This window comes from Sinohyriopsis cumingii, chromosome 8 (genome assembly GCF_028554795.1).
Source record: "Sinohyriopsis cumingii isolate HCF-2022 chromosome 8, ASM2855479v2, whole genome shotgun sequence".
Taxonomy (NCBI): Eukaryota; Metazoa; Mollusca; class Bivalvia; order Unionida; family Unionidae; genus Sinohyriopsis; species Sinohyriopsis cumingii.
In genome coordinates, this window is record NC_142968.1 from 71,813,222 (window position 1) to 71,832,539 (window position 19,318).

At 35.9% G+C, this 19,318-nt stretch overlaps 1 protein-coding gene across 3 annotated transcripts in view; it reads right to left on the reverse strand.

Annotated features, from left to right (window-relative positions):
• Positions 1-1,252: 1,252 nt before the first annotated feature.
• The window catches only part of LOC149793792 (beta-1,4-galactosyltransferase 2-like), a 69,357-nt gene continuing 51,291 nt past the window's right edge, over positions 1,253-19,318 (reverse strand). For all 3 annotated transcript variants that reach the window (XM_089967782.1, XM_089967783.1, XM_089967785.1), the window contains exons 5-7: positions 14,570-14,671; positions 13,100-13,238; positions 1,253-2,533 (exon numbers count right to left, since the gene is read on the reverse strand). In XM_089967782.1, the coding sequence (XP_089823908.1) occupies positions 2,495-2,533; positions 13,100-13,238; positions 14,570-14,671 (280 nt within the window). In that variant the 3' untranslated portion in view covers positions 1,253-2,494. The remainder of the gene's footprint in view (positions 2,534-13,099; positions 13,239-14,569; positions 14,672-19,318) is intronic.

The following is a 19,318-nucleotide window of genomic DNA, read 5'->3' on the forward strand; positions in this document are numbered from 1 at the left end:
CCTTGCATAACATTTAAATGTAGAAAATCAAACGCAATGTATTGGCCACAGTGGATATATGATTATGACGAATAAAGCTAAATGTATATGTATTTCAGAGACCTAAGGGCTTTACCATTGAAACAAGATTAAACAATGAGATATTCGCTTATAGAAAAGGACGTGCGCCCTATTAGGGAAACACGACACTAACCCGCACGCGAAAAGGTAAGCTTAGGCTTGGAATCAGTTGCTTAAACCTTATACGAAGCTATGCCACTTGACAGCTTGTATATTCAGAGCCTTGTTGATATTTACGATGCACTGCTAGCCAAGAGATAGAGAGATGGCAAATGTTTCAACAGCTGTTTCAGTTAAGAGTCCACGCCGTCTGCATGTCCAAGGACGACATTCTTTCTGCTATTGTCCTATTGGTAACAGCTGTGGGCCAAAAAGGGTCGTTGTCTTTCATATTTATCTCGTACTGTTATTAGATTGTGTTATTTCATTTGTTCTTAAGTTTTGTTTTCCTGTTATGAAGCGTTCCTGGTTCTCCGAAGACACATACATACATACATACATGTCCAACCAACCATCCATCCATCCACATCCATCCATCCAAATCCATCCATCCATCCATCAATACATATATAGATACATAAATGCATACATATCAATCCATCCATCCATCCACATCCATCCATCCAAATCCATCCATCCATCCATCAATACATATATAGATACATAAATGCATACATATCCATCCATCCATTCATCCACATCCATCCATACATCCACCCATCAATACATACACACATACATGCATAAATACATACATACATACATACATACATACATACATACATACATGCATACATACATACATGCATACATACATGCACACATACACACATACTATCAAATTGGAGTTATATCCATCATCGTAACATGGCATTCACATAAGTGGTCCGAAGACAACTACAAGCACACACACACACACACACACACACACACACGCGCATACATACATACATACATACATACATACATACATACATATATGCAAACATACGTGTCAAATTAGTGTCATATATCAACATAAAATAGATGGCACATACATACATACATACATACATACGTACATACATACATACATACATATATGCAAACATACGTGTCAAATTAGTGTCATATATCAACATAAAATAGATGGCATTCACATATGTATATAAGGCAATGCACTCAACGAAACAAAACACCTTTTAAGATTCAATTATTTCAGATTTAATAGTTTATTTTATCACATTAAAAGACAGGATTTCAAAACACTTTGCCCATTATACCCGTTTACAATGAACTCAAAAAAGAGCATTCGATACAAATGCCAGAAACGGCTACAATTGATATATTTGACTTGTGTTAAATAGTAACTCTTTGCAAATATATACTGTTTTCATGTGTAGTATAATTTGGTAGAATTAAAACTAAACGAATTATAAGAAAATGATATAAAATAAAATCAGGCGCATCTGAATTACTTTACAATCGGATAGATTGTTAAAGTTAAAATCACTGACGATTACAATAAATTACCTTAGATGGAACCTGTATGATATAAACAAATATAGAAATAATGCAGCAATATATTATTTAAAAAATCAAATACATGTACAGAGCCTTTTGGGTAAAATTCGAAGCATATTTAGGGAGAAATAAATTGTATCATTTTCTTCGTGATCCCTTTCATAAGGTATTAATATAATATATTGTAACAAACATTTACATTTAAATTTTGTAATGAAGAGGTAGTTTAAATATTGCTTAATAAGCGAAAACACCTACAACACAGGATATTGTTTTGCATGTCCAGTTATTAACAAATGAGTTTTCCTTAACGGTTGTTGGGAACGTGCTAACCCGTGCTATCATGTCAATCCAATTAACATTATAGACGGATGTTTAGTGTTGAAATCGCTGCAACTAAGGCCCAAAGTTAAGACTGATCTGGTATTCTAAAGATGGCATAAAACAACAGCAATTCGTAAATTCATTAAACATAAATAACATTCCGTAAAATATTTTAGCATCAGCATAATACTAAAACATTCGTAAATAAAGCAGTGCGTCTAATTTCAAAACCCAATTATCAGAAATTAAGCGACCACGAAGTGACACAGATTTCTTAAAGACTGCTTATGTGGTCGTATGTTTTATTATTGTTTTTATGTTCTTGCATATCTTCGTTCCAGTCCAAATATATTTCTGATTTGACAATATATACATTTTATTACTGAAAATAACAGATGTAGTGTCCATGACAATCTAAAAAAATGCCCACGAAGATCTTCAGGGAATGAATTTCTCTCTCTCTCTCTCTCACACACACACACACACACACACACACACACACACTTAATTAAGGGCTTATTGAACTTGTCTGCTGCATCTACCATCAGGAACACAACTCAACGTAATACCAATATTAAAGCGAAGACGTGAGGCTCGTTCTCGACACCTAGGGTTTCATTGGGTGGTCAAAATACTTTTGGTATTTCTGAAAGAAGAATGAAGCAATAGTGCGATATTATATATATATATATATATATATATATATATATATATATATATATATATATATATATATATATATATATATATATATATATATATATATATATATATTACTACTTTGACCCTGATTGCCATATACTACGGGACAATAAAAGATAATTCACCAGCATGTGAAATTTTGTGAAGTAAACACATCTGCCAAACATGATGAAAATGGCATGTTGTTTTTTTTTTTTTTTTTTTTTTTTTTTTTGCTTTTTGTTGGTTTTATACATAAAAGTACAACTATACATTTTAGGAAATATACTTACAAAACTCTTTGTTCGCATAAGGAGCTATCCCGTCAGAAACCTACTACCACAACTTCAAATAATTCCGCCTTTGTGTATGCGGTGTCATTGTTGTCAAGATTTACATTTTTTAAAACATCTATCTTTACAGCAGCATTTGACTCATCTTTGTCGGCTATGCGCATCTGTTCGCACGTACTATCGTGCGGGCCGGCGAGGATCTGCCAATACTATAAATATAGAACCTGTTGTAGTTGTTGTTGTGGGGTTTAACGCTCTTTTTCAGCACACGTTAGGCTATACATGGCGGCCAGTATTAATGGTGGAGGAAGAACCCGGGAAAACCCCGGAAAGAACCACCGACCCACGAGAAGCAACTGGCAAGCTTTCTCAGAACCTATTGTAGAAATACCCAGCAATATGATTGTAGAAACAACCCAGAATACGATTGTAGATATACTCAAAAATACCAACACTATCACAGAGATATAAAGGTCAATAAAAAAAATAACTAGGTATGAAGCGATTGCAGTTTCTGGTCTTTGTAGGGTAATAACGCGTGCAATACATTTTACGGAATATGGGATTAGACGATGATTTTCCCTTATATGTCAGCATGCCGACTATAACTAAGGCAAATAACGCTAGAGCATGTGCTAAGAATACCAATAGATATGCCAAAACCAGAATACCTGATTTAATCGGACTCATTTATATACGTATGTATGTATACACCATCGCAATTTGCTATTTGAGTCGAATAAACAACAACCAGTTGTAATGCCAGCCTTGTCCGTGCAACCACATATATAATCCGCGCTCGATCGTAATACCCAAATACCAAGAGCATAATATCCAAATATCAAGAGCATAATATCCAAATACCAAGAATATAATATCCAAATACCAAGAGGTGCCAGAAACGCTGACATACTTGAGCTTTGACGACAGATGGTAGAACTGAGTCACACTACTAGACAGCTTCGTGCAAGAGAAGAGCAATAAAATATCAAAATTTCTCCAACATCCAAGCGGGCTGATAATGCACACATGGTTAGTGACGGGTAAGAACTCATTGTATTACAGATGAACATCAGCAAGCCCAAACTGGGCAACGGCCTAATTTCAGCAACGCCAAGTTTCAGAATTTAAATTACATAAACGTCACGGGGATTTCGAATCTGTCATATGATCATTGATCCCGAGTACGCACCAAGCAAAGACGCTAGAGAGTGTTCATCAAAGATGCGTCCAGGAATTATATCAACGTTGCGTTTGAGTTTGAGTAGATATTGTTCTTTATTTTCATTGACTTTACCGCTAAATCAAGCTATGTATACCAATTTCATGTTTATTATCATTCGTGATTAAAGCTTTGTAAGGGTTATTTAGTTAATAATATTTAAATACAAATACAAATCCAGGAAAACATCACGTGATTCGACAATGACACATGTTCTTGAAAAGCCAGTCAGACATTATTTATGACTGGATAACATCTGACCTTTCCACAAGATGAAACAATTCTAGTAGGAATATGTCTTTCGTTTATTTATGGAACTACGATTTCGCTTTGTATATAAGGGAATCATTACGTTCAGTTAGGCATTTTTAGAAGTACCAGTAGTCTTTGAAATTATTCAGTTATACTGAGAGGATTGATTATTTTATGTATTTTACTCATTTATTGGAACTACAGTACTTTAAATATTCAGATCATCTGAAGTAATAGCTGTCACCAAAATACTCTGATTTCACCTAAAAACATTTGGATATTTAAGGCGTGTTATGGAATTCATTTAAAAACTGTATAACTTTATATCATTGTGATTTTTCTTCATTGTTGATACATTATTTCATTAGAGAACATCGTTTTGAATATCTCTGGAACAGATTTTGATTGTCGATTCTTTCGGAATTGATAGAAAATTGTGGATGTCATTCATTATACTGTAAACTATTTTTAGTTCCTGCACGTTGTCTGCATTTACTTATCACATAATAGCTTCTTGACGTGCATGACGTTTTCGGCGGTGGCGTTAGTGAAAAACCCCAGCATGGAATCATGACAGAATCCTGCAAAAACATTTTGAAATTCATTGAGGTGCGAAGCATGTTGAAAGTACCATGTTTAATTTATGTAGAATTCGAATTATTCACTGTCATTCTGTTGACGCCCCAGATATTTAGTCGAATACAATACGAATAGCTTAGAATATTTCATACCTGGGTTTGCCACACTGTAGTTAGATGTGATGGAATGGCCAAGCCTCCAACGTCGTATCTTTGCCAGGGCTGAATTGATATATTTCTAAAATTTTCTCGAAAATGCAGCGATATGGATTCGACAACAGCTCTTCTCGCCGGCAGACATGAGTATGACTAATGATGATATTCAAACGTTTTCTGATAAAGCTCATTGCTGGATTTGTGTTTGTCCCTTTGAGACTGATACCGAAATTCACGATCACTGCCACATCACTGGTGCGTACTTAGGGTCCGCACATAAAGCATGTAGTCTAAATAGGCGAATTGATCCAAACAAAACAAGAATTCCCGAAGTAATGTATAACCTGCGTGGGTATGAAGGCCACTTGATTATGAAGCAGTAATGACGCGTCAAATGCACCAACTTGTCGTATCACCAACAACAATGAAGACTCTATGACGTTTAAGCTTGGTTTCCTGCAATTCATCGATTCACTGTAGTTTCCAAACTCCTCCCTTGACAAACTCATGAGCAATCGTGCAACGAAATTTAATAATCGTTTTAAGATTATTCGCCCGTATAATTACGCTTTTAATGAAAAGATTAATTACGAATTTAGTTACCCGTTTGGACTAAACTGTAATTAAAAAATGGCTCGTCTTAAATGCTTTGTGAAGGAGTATATCCGTGCTAATATTAGGATCATTTCGAACATTTTATGGAAACTTAGTTGTCTCCATCAGGCGGTTATTATTCGACACTGACGCGTGATAATCTAGGCGCCAGATACGAAATGCATTCAAAAACGATATGGACGGCATTTCAATGTGAAATGATTGGTGACTATTTCTGCACTGATGTCTTGTTGCTCGCGGATGTTTTCGAGAAGTTTCGTGACAGAGCTATGCGGATGTACAATCTCATGTCATGCGCTCACTTTCGTCTCCAGGGATGGCTTGAGATGCTTTACTTTCAAAGTCAAAACTCTGGTTGGAACAAGTGTATAATATTGGACAGCATTTGTTTATTAAACGTGGTGGTATACTATAGGAGTGCTACTGCTGCCGTCGACAGATATGACGCGGCTCTCATAAAATGTTACATTGTGAATATTGACACCAGTAACCTTTGCGGATTCGCGATGATGCAGCCCATGCCTGTTTGACGGTTGTATTATCTTGATACCATAACTGTGGATATACAAAAACATATAGGTGGGTATGATTATAAAAGCAACACATGGTACTTTCCTGAACATGACCTAAAGTATCCAGAAAACAAACACCGCCTTCACAACGATTGCCTACTTAGTGGCGAACGTGCATCTGCGACCCTCATAAATTCTTTACAGGTCAGCTGTTCTGCTTTCTTGTATCTAGTAAATACGTACTTGTATCTACGTCCGCGTACACGATTATGTAAGGTAAACCAATTGTTCCTAGTAAAATATGTTTTTTTCGAGGATACTTATCCAATCATAATGACTTAGGAAAACTACTACTATCTCGCAAATACAGGCATCTGAGTTACTACTTTTACCTAAAGGGAGCTAAAAGTTGTTTGCCGACATAGGTGGCGAGCAGGCAAGGTGATCTCCCCTTAGGGATAAGACTGCCTCAAAAAGCTAAGAATACCTCAGTTACTAATGGAGCAGAAGGTACGCTCTTTACAGATGTAACTACTAGGAGTCCGGGGGTGTAGGTGTATAATGATAGGATTAGCATTCTCGAAGAATCATATTGTCTTAGAAAAATGTATTTCTTCTTTAAATACGTTACACAATCATAATAGCTTCATAGATTAAGGAAGAGGTGGAGGGGGTACATAATCTTACACCAAAAATACCATTCCTGATAACCTAAGAGATGCAAGACACCCTCTAGGTAAACCTAGAAGAGGGTAGTCTATATATTGGGGCGGGCATTCAACCAGGGAAACATTTTTCCACCTCAAATTCAGCGCAAATCGTGAAACCGATTCTTAAGAAGTTGTCGATCAACCTGGAAAAATGACTTTTAGATCTACGTATATAAGTCAAACCATATCTAATTGGACCAACTTTTATGATCTCGGAGAGGACGCGCAAAGGCTCTGTTTATTAGTGTACCACCTGAAAGCGCGAACTTGGTCTTGTAGTTTGCCTTCAGCTGACGTTTTGAAACTAAACCGAGCTTTCATAACGAAAACCTGGTAATCGTGGAAGAAAGCCGGTTTCTGGCGATGAAATGAAAATGCCGTTATGAATATGACTGACAGGTCTTGTCGAAATTGCACGTAATTCGGGTATGCTGATAGGGCATGTATTTAACTAATTCTGCATGCAGTCGCTAACGCCATGAGGAAGCAGGTCCATGTTTGTCTTGTTCAGTCAGTTTATACCCATGACAGGTTCCGCATTGGGCATACGGCTAACGTTTTTGGTCGTGTATACTCAAAGTTGTTGACTAGGTCGGATAAGTCCTTGTTTCGTCCGATATCCTCTCAGCAATCGTGGAACGGTTAACTTTTAGAGTGTGCATCGGGAACTTTCTCTCTACGAGGAGCCTGAGGAAATTAGCTATTGCGGTATACATGCCTGAAGAGGTATAATGTGTTTGTATGCACACCACTGGATGAAAAATCGTGCCATTTGCCTTTGTACGCGTTCTGAGTGGATGGATGTCCTGCAAGAGCGATTTTCTCCTTGACTGGTTGTGTGAATTTTTTTTCTTTCTTTCTGACGGCCTGTTTAATATGATCCAGGCGTGCAAGTTTAGTAGCTCTGGGCAGGAATGAAACAACTTCCGTCGAGGTTGTTTGCGTCGATGAGGGAACAACCGAATTGTCCCAGGTGTTTCCGTTGCAAGATTGAGGAAGTCGTTGATCGAAACTGGGACTTGAGATACGAAGTTACAAGTTAATATTCCACCTTGTTGCAAACAGGCCACACACGGTCGATTTCATCTGGTAGATATCAGAATCAAAAACCGAGGGATCAACAGCCCATTCTGTCTGTGTAGTTGTTTGTATCCGGACAAAGCTTCGGCTAGTACGTTAGAAATCATGTGATATGGCGAACTTGTACGTGGATTTGCTGTTGACAGCACTAACTTAGAACGTCCCACACCAGGACATAAAGGTCTTGGGACTTGGTTTCTCCTTGTCGTTTGAGATTAGAAACTACCGAAGGTGTCGGACAGAATGAGAACTCCGTTGCTAGGCAAATATTTCTGCCACCAGTGCAATTCTTCCACAATAGTCGTCATCTCCAGAAATATTTATATCAACATGATGTTCCTGAGGAGATCATTTACCTCTGGCTTCCCGAAAAAATTTGAGTAGGTAGGCCCATTAGCCTCATGCATTTTCATCGTTACCAACCTTAATGTCGGACGGTTATACTTGTAGATGTATACCTGACGTGAGCCAAGTTAGGTTGTCCCGATTCCACAGATTGTGCTTCGATTTGGCGCAGATGGTGACAGGATGGTCCGGTGAACTAACTTTATGACTCTATTCGTACAGAAGAAACATTTGCAATTGGCGCATAAGAAGACGTCCTAGGACCCTCTGACGCTTTGAGTAAGCCTAATAAGCGAAAGAATTCCCTTGCGACAGAAAATTCCTCGAAATTAATGTGCTACCATGGTTCGAATATCAACCTGAGGGGGACGAAATGTGTTGCATATTTATTGAACTCCATACCTAGGTTAGCAAATTGCTGGATTGTACTAAGTCAGATTTTTGCTTGTTGATGTGAAGTCCCAACTGATAAAAAGGGTTATCATGTATTGTTAGATCTACCTCAGTGACGTTTCTGCAGGATGTCGTCCAGGTAATCTGATGTTACCGCCTACGAAATGGTCTGGACATACGCCATTACTCGACTGGTGTGGAGCAAAAGTAGGACCGCCAAGAAACTAATGATAAAAGAAGGGTCAGAACGTCTGTAATTCCCCCAGACTGCGGAAGCAATTTAAGTTAGACTCTTCCGTACCGTCGTAAGATTAACCGATGCTGAAGCTCTGGTACAGGCTTTTGATGGAGTAGGAGGAGGACAAAACTCCAGAGGTCACATGCAGATAATTACTTCAATGGAGGCTCGGAAGGCTGAATTGTCCTGTTTCATCGGATAGTGTAGAATAGATGACAGAATTGGAGAACAAAGCAACATCATCTCGGTTCCATGATTTGATGAGGTGAGGTTAATGTTCCCGGTAATGCTTGATACTTAACTGTCGAAAAGTGACGAGGTCTGTCGCCCATTAAAATCATAGAACATCCTGAATTAGAAACAGTGAGTTTGACATCCGACAGCTACTGAGTCGCCATGGAAATAGACCATCGGTGTGGGGAGATAGTGTTAGGATCATTAATTTGGACGGGGTACGAGGTTTTTGATCCGTGTAAACTGTATACATATATGTTGAATGGGAGAAAATTTGGCTGTTTATTAGTTCTGCACCTCGCTCTTCAACAATAAAAATAATGTCGGTCTTTGAGGAGTCTAGACATAGGGAGTTGCCAAAAATGCTGAGTATGTAGTGTTGACCTAGGTGCTGAAGCTATTTCAGAGCATGTCAATGTCTGGCACTTTGTGGCTGAAGGGTAAGTTGATTTATCTCCCATGTCCCCATAAACTTTCACGCCATGGAAATGTTAACATGCAGTCTGGCAACGTCTTCATCCTGAACTGTGTTGTGAGCATTTTGCCCATAGTTCTAATCTATACAAACGATTCCAACTGGAGTCCTGCGTCTGTTATTAGAATCCAGAGTTCGTGCAGTGCTATATCTATAAAAAGTTGACTTTCAAATTGACAACAGACAGTATAATAAAGCAATGTATCATACATATAAAATATAACGATAATACCAACTGTAAGGGGAGAAGTTATAAACCTTTGCGCCTGCATATGTGATGCTTAAATATCTTGCGGGTGCTGAGCTATACCAAATGATGATCATGTAGAGAAAAGTAATAGCAAACGATCGCAATTATAACGTAATATGTATGGAAGGTCAAGGCATGTACAGGTAGAATTATTAAGCATGGCGGTCCAAGGTTATGGATGCCGTGGTAAATGAAGCTCAACTATATAAACCAGAAATGATGTAATTATAAATATATAATGAGTTTCTTATAAGCATAATGACATAATCGCATATAAATAATGTCCCCGGAACCTATCTTGTGAAGCTGCAGAGGCTACCCGTGTGATTGGCTACGTGTTCGTTAAATATGATGGAATGCTTATGCAGATAAACATGACTCAAGTGTTGCCTCTATAAACATACAGGGGCAGGACGTGAGTGAATAACTCTGTATAGAACGCTGCCCTCCACTTGTTTGACCACTGCGGAAGCAACACGGAAATGTACAGAAGTGTCTACATTACACATAATAAATCTTCACACAGTAGGAATTGAGGCACCGTTAGAACGTACAAAGTAGGTACGATAATATCCATTACGAAGCTATACTTGTAGGGAAGAAAGGGCTACAAGTAAAAACACTAAGTTAGCACCCAGACACTGACAATTCATTGGATTAGTAATATGTACTCGTTCGTGAAGGAATTACACATATCTCAGGAGCATTTATACACACAAGAGATACGCGTACAAAATCATTATAGTTCGAACTGAATGTGAAGCCTCTTATGCTCCCTATGCAAGCACATAAATGTGTGATGACGACAGAGGGTTAGCAACTTGTAAAGGCAGAGCATTATAGTGATTGGAAAAGGAAACGTTGGAACTATATATGGATTATGCGTTCCTTAAAGATGAAGTACTCCTTCAGCTTGTAACGGTATTATTTCTACTTAGATTCTGGCTTTTGCGAGGTAGCTGGTGACGAGAACTTGCACCTTTGCTCGAGCAAAAGTAGTAACTGATTTATTCTTAGGCTTTTCGGCGCAGTGATATACTTTATGGGAGATCACTCTGCCTGACCGCCGCATAGGTCAGCCGACAACTTTTAGCTCCCTTTAGCGAAAAATAGTATCTGGGAGGGCAGAATTCGCGAGGTAGTACTCATAGTTATCCTAAGGTATTATGATTAGGTAACGGATTTAAAGAAGACACTTTCATGATTAGATAACGAATTTAAAGAAGACACTATTGATCTCTGACTACACCAATAGGCGTGACAAGAATCGGGGATTGTTTTTTTAAAGGATGAAGTAATATCCACTGTTAATTATGTTACGCCGACACGAAAGCAAGTAAGAAGAGAACAAAATTTCGACTATTATTCAACAAGAGCTTACTTCTTCATTTAACCTTTCTTGGCCGAAAACGAGTACAATCGTTTCAGACACAAACCAAGGACGCAATCAATATGGTTCAACAGGAAGATGTTTTAGTTGCACAAGTATAGAAAGCGGGGATAAAAGTGCGCGTGCGTCTTGCACCTGTACAAAAACAACCTGTGAACATTTTCACTTCGCGATCTCATTATTCATAGAAGAAATACGATAGTTCATCGATACTACCGATGCGATAAAATAATCGAAGCAGGACAATTTCAAGATGAAACTCCCTGAGAACCGCGTTGCGTATTAATTACAGCCGTACATGTAACGTTGTATACACCACTTGTGGAATTATTATCGCGCCCACTGTAACCGTGGTGTAGATAGAATTACAAAAACATCAATTGTTGTAGCTATGCCAATTGTATTTCTTGTCAGAGTTGTATCGATAGTAACCGGTTTGCATGGATTTGCTGGTAAAATAATATTTTCATTACGTCTGCATTCACGAATACGTTTTATTTGGAATTCTCACCGCAGCACAATGTATTCTCAATAGATTAATAATCACTACTCGATGATTATTGAACATAATTAACATGGCTGAGTTTTAAATGGTGCCGGCAGAAATGAAACACCTCCGCCGTCTTCCTTCACAGATACTAAACCGCGGCGTTAGTGACTCAGAATAGTTTACTACTTTACAGACAGTGTAAATCGAGAATCTGTTAGCCAGTAGATTTTTCTTCGTAAAATCATTTACGCTACCAAAATGTAAAATCAACACGGTACCAGATTTTTGCTGCGCAAAGTACCAATTGTGTTTGCAAACAGTATCACGTTAGAAATGTAAACGGCGACAAGTACAAGAAAAAGGTGAATTATCCTCATCTGAGATTGCAGCGTTTTGACCGGGTTACCATTGCTATCATTTACATGACCAAAGCGTTTAGTAATTGTATTTCCAAAAATTAATAAGTGCATTTTCAAAATATCAGATGCAGTTATATAATTTTACTCTAGCCGCTTTTGCTTGGCAAATCTTTCTCGCTAGCATTATAATTATCTTTTAGTGCCCCATAGCACACACATTCTCGTGTAACGATCAGGGGATATATATATATATATATATATATATATATATATATATATATATATATATATATATATATATATATATATATATATATATATATATATATATATATACATACATACATACATGCATATATATATATATATATATATATATATATATATATATATAGTAAAGTATTGGATTATAGAAAGCGTTTGCCTATCTCTGCTATTGGCATCTGATACGTCCATTGCAATACTACTGATACAAACGGAAAGACGAGCAGACAGAGACAGAAAAACTAAATGAGATAGCTTTGTAAATGTTGTATATCTTAGCATCAATGGATTGTCTATATTATTTAGCATGTCACAGCGCTGTGTATATTCTTATAAAGATTATCCACTAGAATATATATTGTCTCGAGATTTTAGAGCCAAAGTAACGAACATCTACGTCTAGTAGTACTGCTGATTATATTAGTCTATAAACCTTTGAATTCCTTCTTGGTTCAAACAGCATTCTTGAGATTTCTCATCGAATGCGGATATATTTTACAAATTAGACTGCTGCTCTTGTAGTTTCGTGTGCATATTTCTTTTCATTTCATTGTATAATGTGAGACTTATTTTTATTATTGAGCAGGCCATTTCTTTTACCTTTTATAGATTTCTTCTATACTATCATCTCTTCTAATATTAAGAAAGGACGTATATAGAAAATATCAATAATACCTGTGTTATCTCTGCTTGTTCTACTCCAATAAGGATCCACGTATAAAGTTCACGATATTCCACTGCATACCTCCGGTACCTTATCGTACCCACGCCCTCTTCATTTGCCCTTGCCTTGGCATTCCGTATTAAGCTATATCTGAAAATAAATAATAAGAACAAAGACGACGATGATGATTTCATTTTCAACAGAAAATGATTTCATGGTTTGCTATAACACGATCGTACAAAATAAAGGTGGGTAACTTGATTATCACAATGCATTGAACAATTATTGTGAGTTATGACCACGGTAACTGTTGCATTGTGTCCCTTAATTCCACTGCATCCGTAACAAGTTTTGGTTTGTCTACAAGACAGTAAGGATTGTAACCCCTAATTTGTATTTACACGATATAATTTTTTTATGAGAATAAGTGTTTTTCGGGATTCTTTGCCTTTATTTTCTTGACAGATGTAGAGTTGACGTACTAGTGTGTATAGTGCGAGAAACGCCACTTTGAAATGTGTACAAAAACAGACTTTAAAAAGCACAAAGAGATATAGTGCAAATTGGACAAGATCATATTATCTGACCAGTCCAATTAATGAAAATCGTATAAATTTTGGCAACATTTTAAAACTAAAGAACAAAAGAAAACAAATTATCATTTATATGAAAAGATGGAGTAAATGAAATATATCGCCATGAAGATATTTAAAGGGATTATTTTATATTTTGTATGTAGATTATAAGTAAATTCAAACAAAAAAATTAACAAATTTAAGAAATAAACTAACCAATTTTTTTAACAAACAATGCCAATGTAAAGTAACAACTGTGCTCCAAAACTGATATATTGAAATTTAATATGCTGATTTCCAAATTAGTTATAAAATCAACACTCTGTGCAGTACTTGCTCCCACGTTAATATTTCAAAATATTTTCTCTTTTAATTAGGATAAACGCAATGCATAGCAATAACGAACATCAGTATAAGATTGGAACCATGAGTGGAACACAAATATTAGAATATTTACATATGTATCGAGAAAACCAAGAACATCGCACACATTCTTTGATAAAACTTTCGAAAAATGTGAACTCTGAACAATTAAGGTCAAAACAACACTAATATGAACCTTCAAGTACAAAATAGATCATCGCATGAAGAAGTGTGATTAAATTCAGAATGTGTGTGTGTGTGTGTGTGTGTGTGTGTGTGTGTGTGTGTGTGTTAGCGTATTGTATGTCCTTTTGAACACTTTGGTTCTAACTTCCATAACAACAAGAAAATCTTTTTTTCTAATAGACAGCATAATCAAGTCAACCTAAGTGGATTGATTTACAGTTTGTAAATATTAAGGTGTATTTATTCTTGGTTGAAGAAAAAACTTACACAGTATAATGTCTTCGAAAAGACATCTTCTCTCTCTCTCTCTCTCTCTCTCTCTCTCTCTCTCTCTCTCTCTCTCTCTCCGACACTTACGCAGATCCCTCTGGATTAGTCGCATCATGATGATGTTTGAATCCCAGGTATCCACCGACGTCTCTGGATGACCGTACATATTTTAAACCCGCGTGCTTAACTCTGAAAGCAATAAATTGCGTACTGCATTCTAGCTTTGTTACTAGAGCCATGAGTAAATCGAAAACGTGTACACAACTCTATATATGTATATATGAATTATCAATGTTATGTATGTATGTATGTATGTATGTATGTATGTATGTATGTATGTATGTATGTATGTATGTATGTATGTATTATCAGTTGTGTTACCCGATGTATGTATGTAGATATGTTTGTATTGACAGAATAGACAGATATGGTTTAATTGCACATCAGCACAGTTATGGCCATATAGCCAAAAGTAAGCTTAGATTTGTCAAATAATATATACAAAAAAAACGACAGAGGGAAAGAACGGGTACTATCATTCGATATAACATTAACGTTTTTAAAGAAACCGCACTCTTGTAAATAGTCCAGGACCATCGCAGCCGGAACGTAATAATTAGATGCATTACAAGGCAGTACGATTGTTATCTTTTGTCGCCGGTAATAGCATGCTGAATGACAAATTAGTACATATTCTGCATCCCTGGGAGTAATTGGGAGTTTTTGTGTGTTTCATATGAAGTTCAAAGAGCATATTTCAATGAAGTGATGAGTAATTTGGCCAACATGAATGTGAAAGATATCGTCGTATCATACGAAAGCCACGATTTCAGCAGTTCAAACAAAAGTACGAAATTGCTTCTGGAATACAAAGTTTTGTACTTACCTTTTCGGTCAAAGCAAACAGGATTCAACAGGATATAAGGAATGAAAACTTGACAAAGCTACTATTAGTCGATGACGCAGTGCAAAATACTAACAGAAAGCTATGCTTCGCATTGTGTGTGGAGAGACATCTAAAAATATACTTCTGGATTTACAAATACTAATCAATCATTCTTGATCGTATCATCGTGAACTTTCTCGAGATTTCAGATTGAACAAGGCTTTTACAAACGCAATGAAACAAATGCGTGCGGTAATCAATACAAGGACCAGCACAATAGTTGTCTACAGCAGGATAAAAGAAAGTTCGGATTATCCATAAATTCCACTATCGGATAATGATAAGTACAAAAATGGAATTGTTTTCTTCCTTAAACACAAACCTAGAGAGAATCGTAGACATAAAAGGCAAAACAGTTTTAACAAATTTACGATTATCGCAGTATGAGGAACGATTATCGTAGTATGAGTTCGCAGAATGAGTTTGAATGGTTTCCTTTTGAATACTATGCACAATGAGTAGATTAAGTAATCCAGAAAAGTTGGTGATTATTGAGTGTATGCCAAACAACGTTTCTTCATAGGGACGACACCAACCTATTTTCGATGAGAAACAAAAGAGTACAGAATTGTGATAATTGTTTTGTGTACAACGTATGTGATAATTGTCTTGTGAACATAGGATCAATATCGACTGAGCCGTAGGCATTATACCAGACTGCATGACACAGACTTACATTTAACCACTGCACTACAAGGTATTATCCAACAAATCAATAGAACAAAATCTCACTTGTTCATAAAATACATACTCACGTTACGTTTGATAGTCATGTTAATATTCAAAACAATCAACTCCAATCCGTTATATTCAGCGTGAGAATAAACGTTTGTGCAGATCATCACAAGTTTTCCATTTGTGAAGTAAACTCACCGTGGTAAAACGCTATGTTCAGTCTCTAAAAGACTTAGTGCAAGCAATGTTTTCTGTTTCTTCTTCTTTTATTACATGGTTATAATATGTTCATCTTTTCCAAGGCAACAAGACTTTGCTATTCAAAGAGGTAATGGTTATAATAATAGATCTGGGGATAAATTGGTTCGACTTGGTTGATATGCATTAAGGAACCAACACATTTTTCTAATTGATTGTTGTAAGAAACTTGAAGCGGCAAACGAGAATGTAACAAAACTAACGAGATTAACTTTAATTGCATGTGCTTTGAAATATTGGTATAGGTGGCTGTGTAAAAATAAACCTTTTATTAAAAAAGCTAGAACTTAGAAATTCGTTTTGTTAGGTTCCTTGTGATTAAATACGCAATATGTGTAGGTCTCATTTTGTAAATGAGTTTTGATCATATTTGTTTGTATTCCTTTGTGAAATTTTTGTCGTCGTTATCAGTCTTGAATGAATGCAGTTTAGCCCTGAAAGGACACAACACTCTTACTGTTGATCCAGTAACAATTGTATTTGATTCAGGAATGCCATGGATGTTGTCTATAAAACAGTCACTATTGTCCTAGAAGTTTTTGTCGTCCTACATGTCTCCGTAAAGGTTTTCTGTTTCGACGGACGTACATTGAAAATCTGAATATGTCCATCATATGTTTAATATTTTCGCCACTGCACTACAAGGTAGTGTGTCGTAGTAGAAATATCATAGCAACCATTTCGATAATTCGAGTATCGGAAATCCAACCCAAACAGGTTCATTGAGTTTGATCTTTTTGATTTTCATAATGGATAACTCCAAGGTGTTGCAAATAAATGGATTTCTGGTGAATAAAAATTAGTTTCAAATTTGAAATACCTCCTGTCAGTCAGTACATGATTTCAGGTTTTGTTCTATTTCTGAGTTTTTCCACATATTTAAAAACTTTTTTTTTCAAATTCATTTGTCGGTTAGTGTGTCAGAGTTGTATTCAGTTTGACATTGTTACATTTTGTGCAACATTTAAAAATACAGATAATTGTAAAACTTTTAATTTTGTTTTTAAAATTTAAATTTGTTAACGTTTAGTTTCAAAATAGTTTCTTTCTAAGTATTTTAATAAGTTTCATTTTATATTGATGCTTTTTTTGAAAGAAAAAAAAATTCTTTATATAGACCTGGCCTCTCTACCGGGATTCTTGTATAGTTAAATATTATAAATTTTCATCTCAGCCAGTCACATGTGCGGACACTTTCAGAGGGGGGTTCGCCGTTTAACCCTGACCTTTACAACAATCTATCTCCATTCAGACCATGTCTACGTGGTAAGAACGACAGTATTCTCTAACAGCTTGCAAATTCTCCCACGAAACTGAAGCCAACAATCCGACAAGTTTGCAACGCAATAATATATATATATATATATATATATATATATATATATATATATATATATATATATATATATATATATATATATATATATATATATATATATATATATATATATATATATATATGTATGTATGTATGTATGTATGTATGTATGTATGTATGTATTTATTTGTGTGTGTGTGTGTGTGTGTGTGTAAATATATAGTTTTTGTGCCCATGGTACAAATAGGTAAAATAAAGAGATTTTACTATAACATGGAAATCAAACGTCTAGTTGCCTCTCTTTCAACACGTATCTCTTTCTAATATCCGACCTTGTGTATTTATGAAACTTTAGAAGTGTTGCGGGAATTCGATTAAGAAATACATATCAAGTCAGATCTCAGTGTCTTTGAGATGATATGCTTCTTAAAGACATTATTATCGGATTTTGTTCATCAATTTTACAAGTAGTTCAGACCAGACCATACAAAACTCCTTCAGTAAAAGAAAGATTTCATCCTCGTTATCATCATCATCATCATCATCATCATCATCATCATCATTTATGGTAGTAGTGGTAGCAGTAGCAGTAGTAGTAGAAGTAGTAGCCGCAACAGTATTATTAGTTATTGTTTTTGTAGCCATGTAATAATAGTAGTAGTAGTTGTAGTAGTAGTAGTAGTAGTAGTAGTTATTGTTGTTGTAGCCGTGAAGTGATAATAGAAGGACGACTATGTTTGTGTTTTGTTGGTAGCTGATTCTGGATGATCCGATTGTGGGAATAGAACACAACCACCTTTAAGTCACTAGTCCAATGCCTTAATCACTGAGCCATCGTGGTTTCCGAAGGAAAGGAACAGTAGGACGGGAATTATACGTAGTAAACGATTTCATCAACACGACAACGACAACAAACAAGCAGAACTTTGCTGTTGATACTAATCCCGCTACTAGTACTATTGTTATTACTACTACTACTGTTATTACTACTATTATTGTTATTACTACTACTACTGTTACTAATACTACTACCGCTGCTGCTACTAGGACAATGACGATGATAATTATTTCCTTGGTACACCTATAATGTGGGACATGCTTGTACTATATTAGGATTTTTAATAATCAAAATTGTACAGCTACGATCTATATAGTCACCCATCGAAACAGAATACATACATACCTCCATAAACTACATACATACATACATACCTACCTACATACATACATACATACATACCTGCATACATACATACATGCGAACATACACATATACATAAATATGTTAACAGTGTTTATACCTAAATTTATTCATTAAATTACGTTCATTTGATCACTTTGGATAAAGGATATACGTGTACTTCTGTGTACTCACAGGACAAATTTCCTAAAAACTTTACTGCATTGTAAGTCTTTTTTTTTAAATTTAAAGTATACTTAGTAATGTGTATACAAACCAAAAGTGTTAAACTACAGATTAAATCGTGATAACACATATTTCTTGTACTAGAAGTGTGAGCGAGAGAATGTTTTGCAGTGAACTATGTTATTTAGTTATCAGTGGGCACTCAACGATGACCGAACGAACTGACTTGTTTTTGCCTCTCAAGTAAATGTTTTCGATGAAATGTATCTAAAA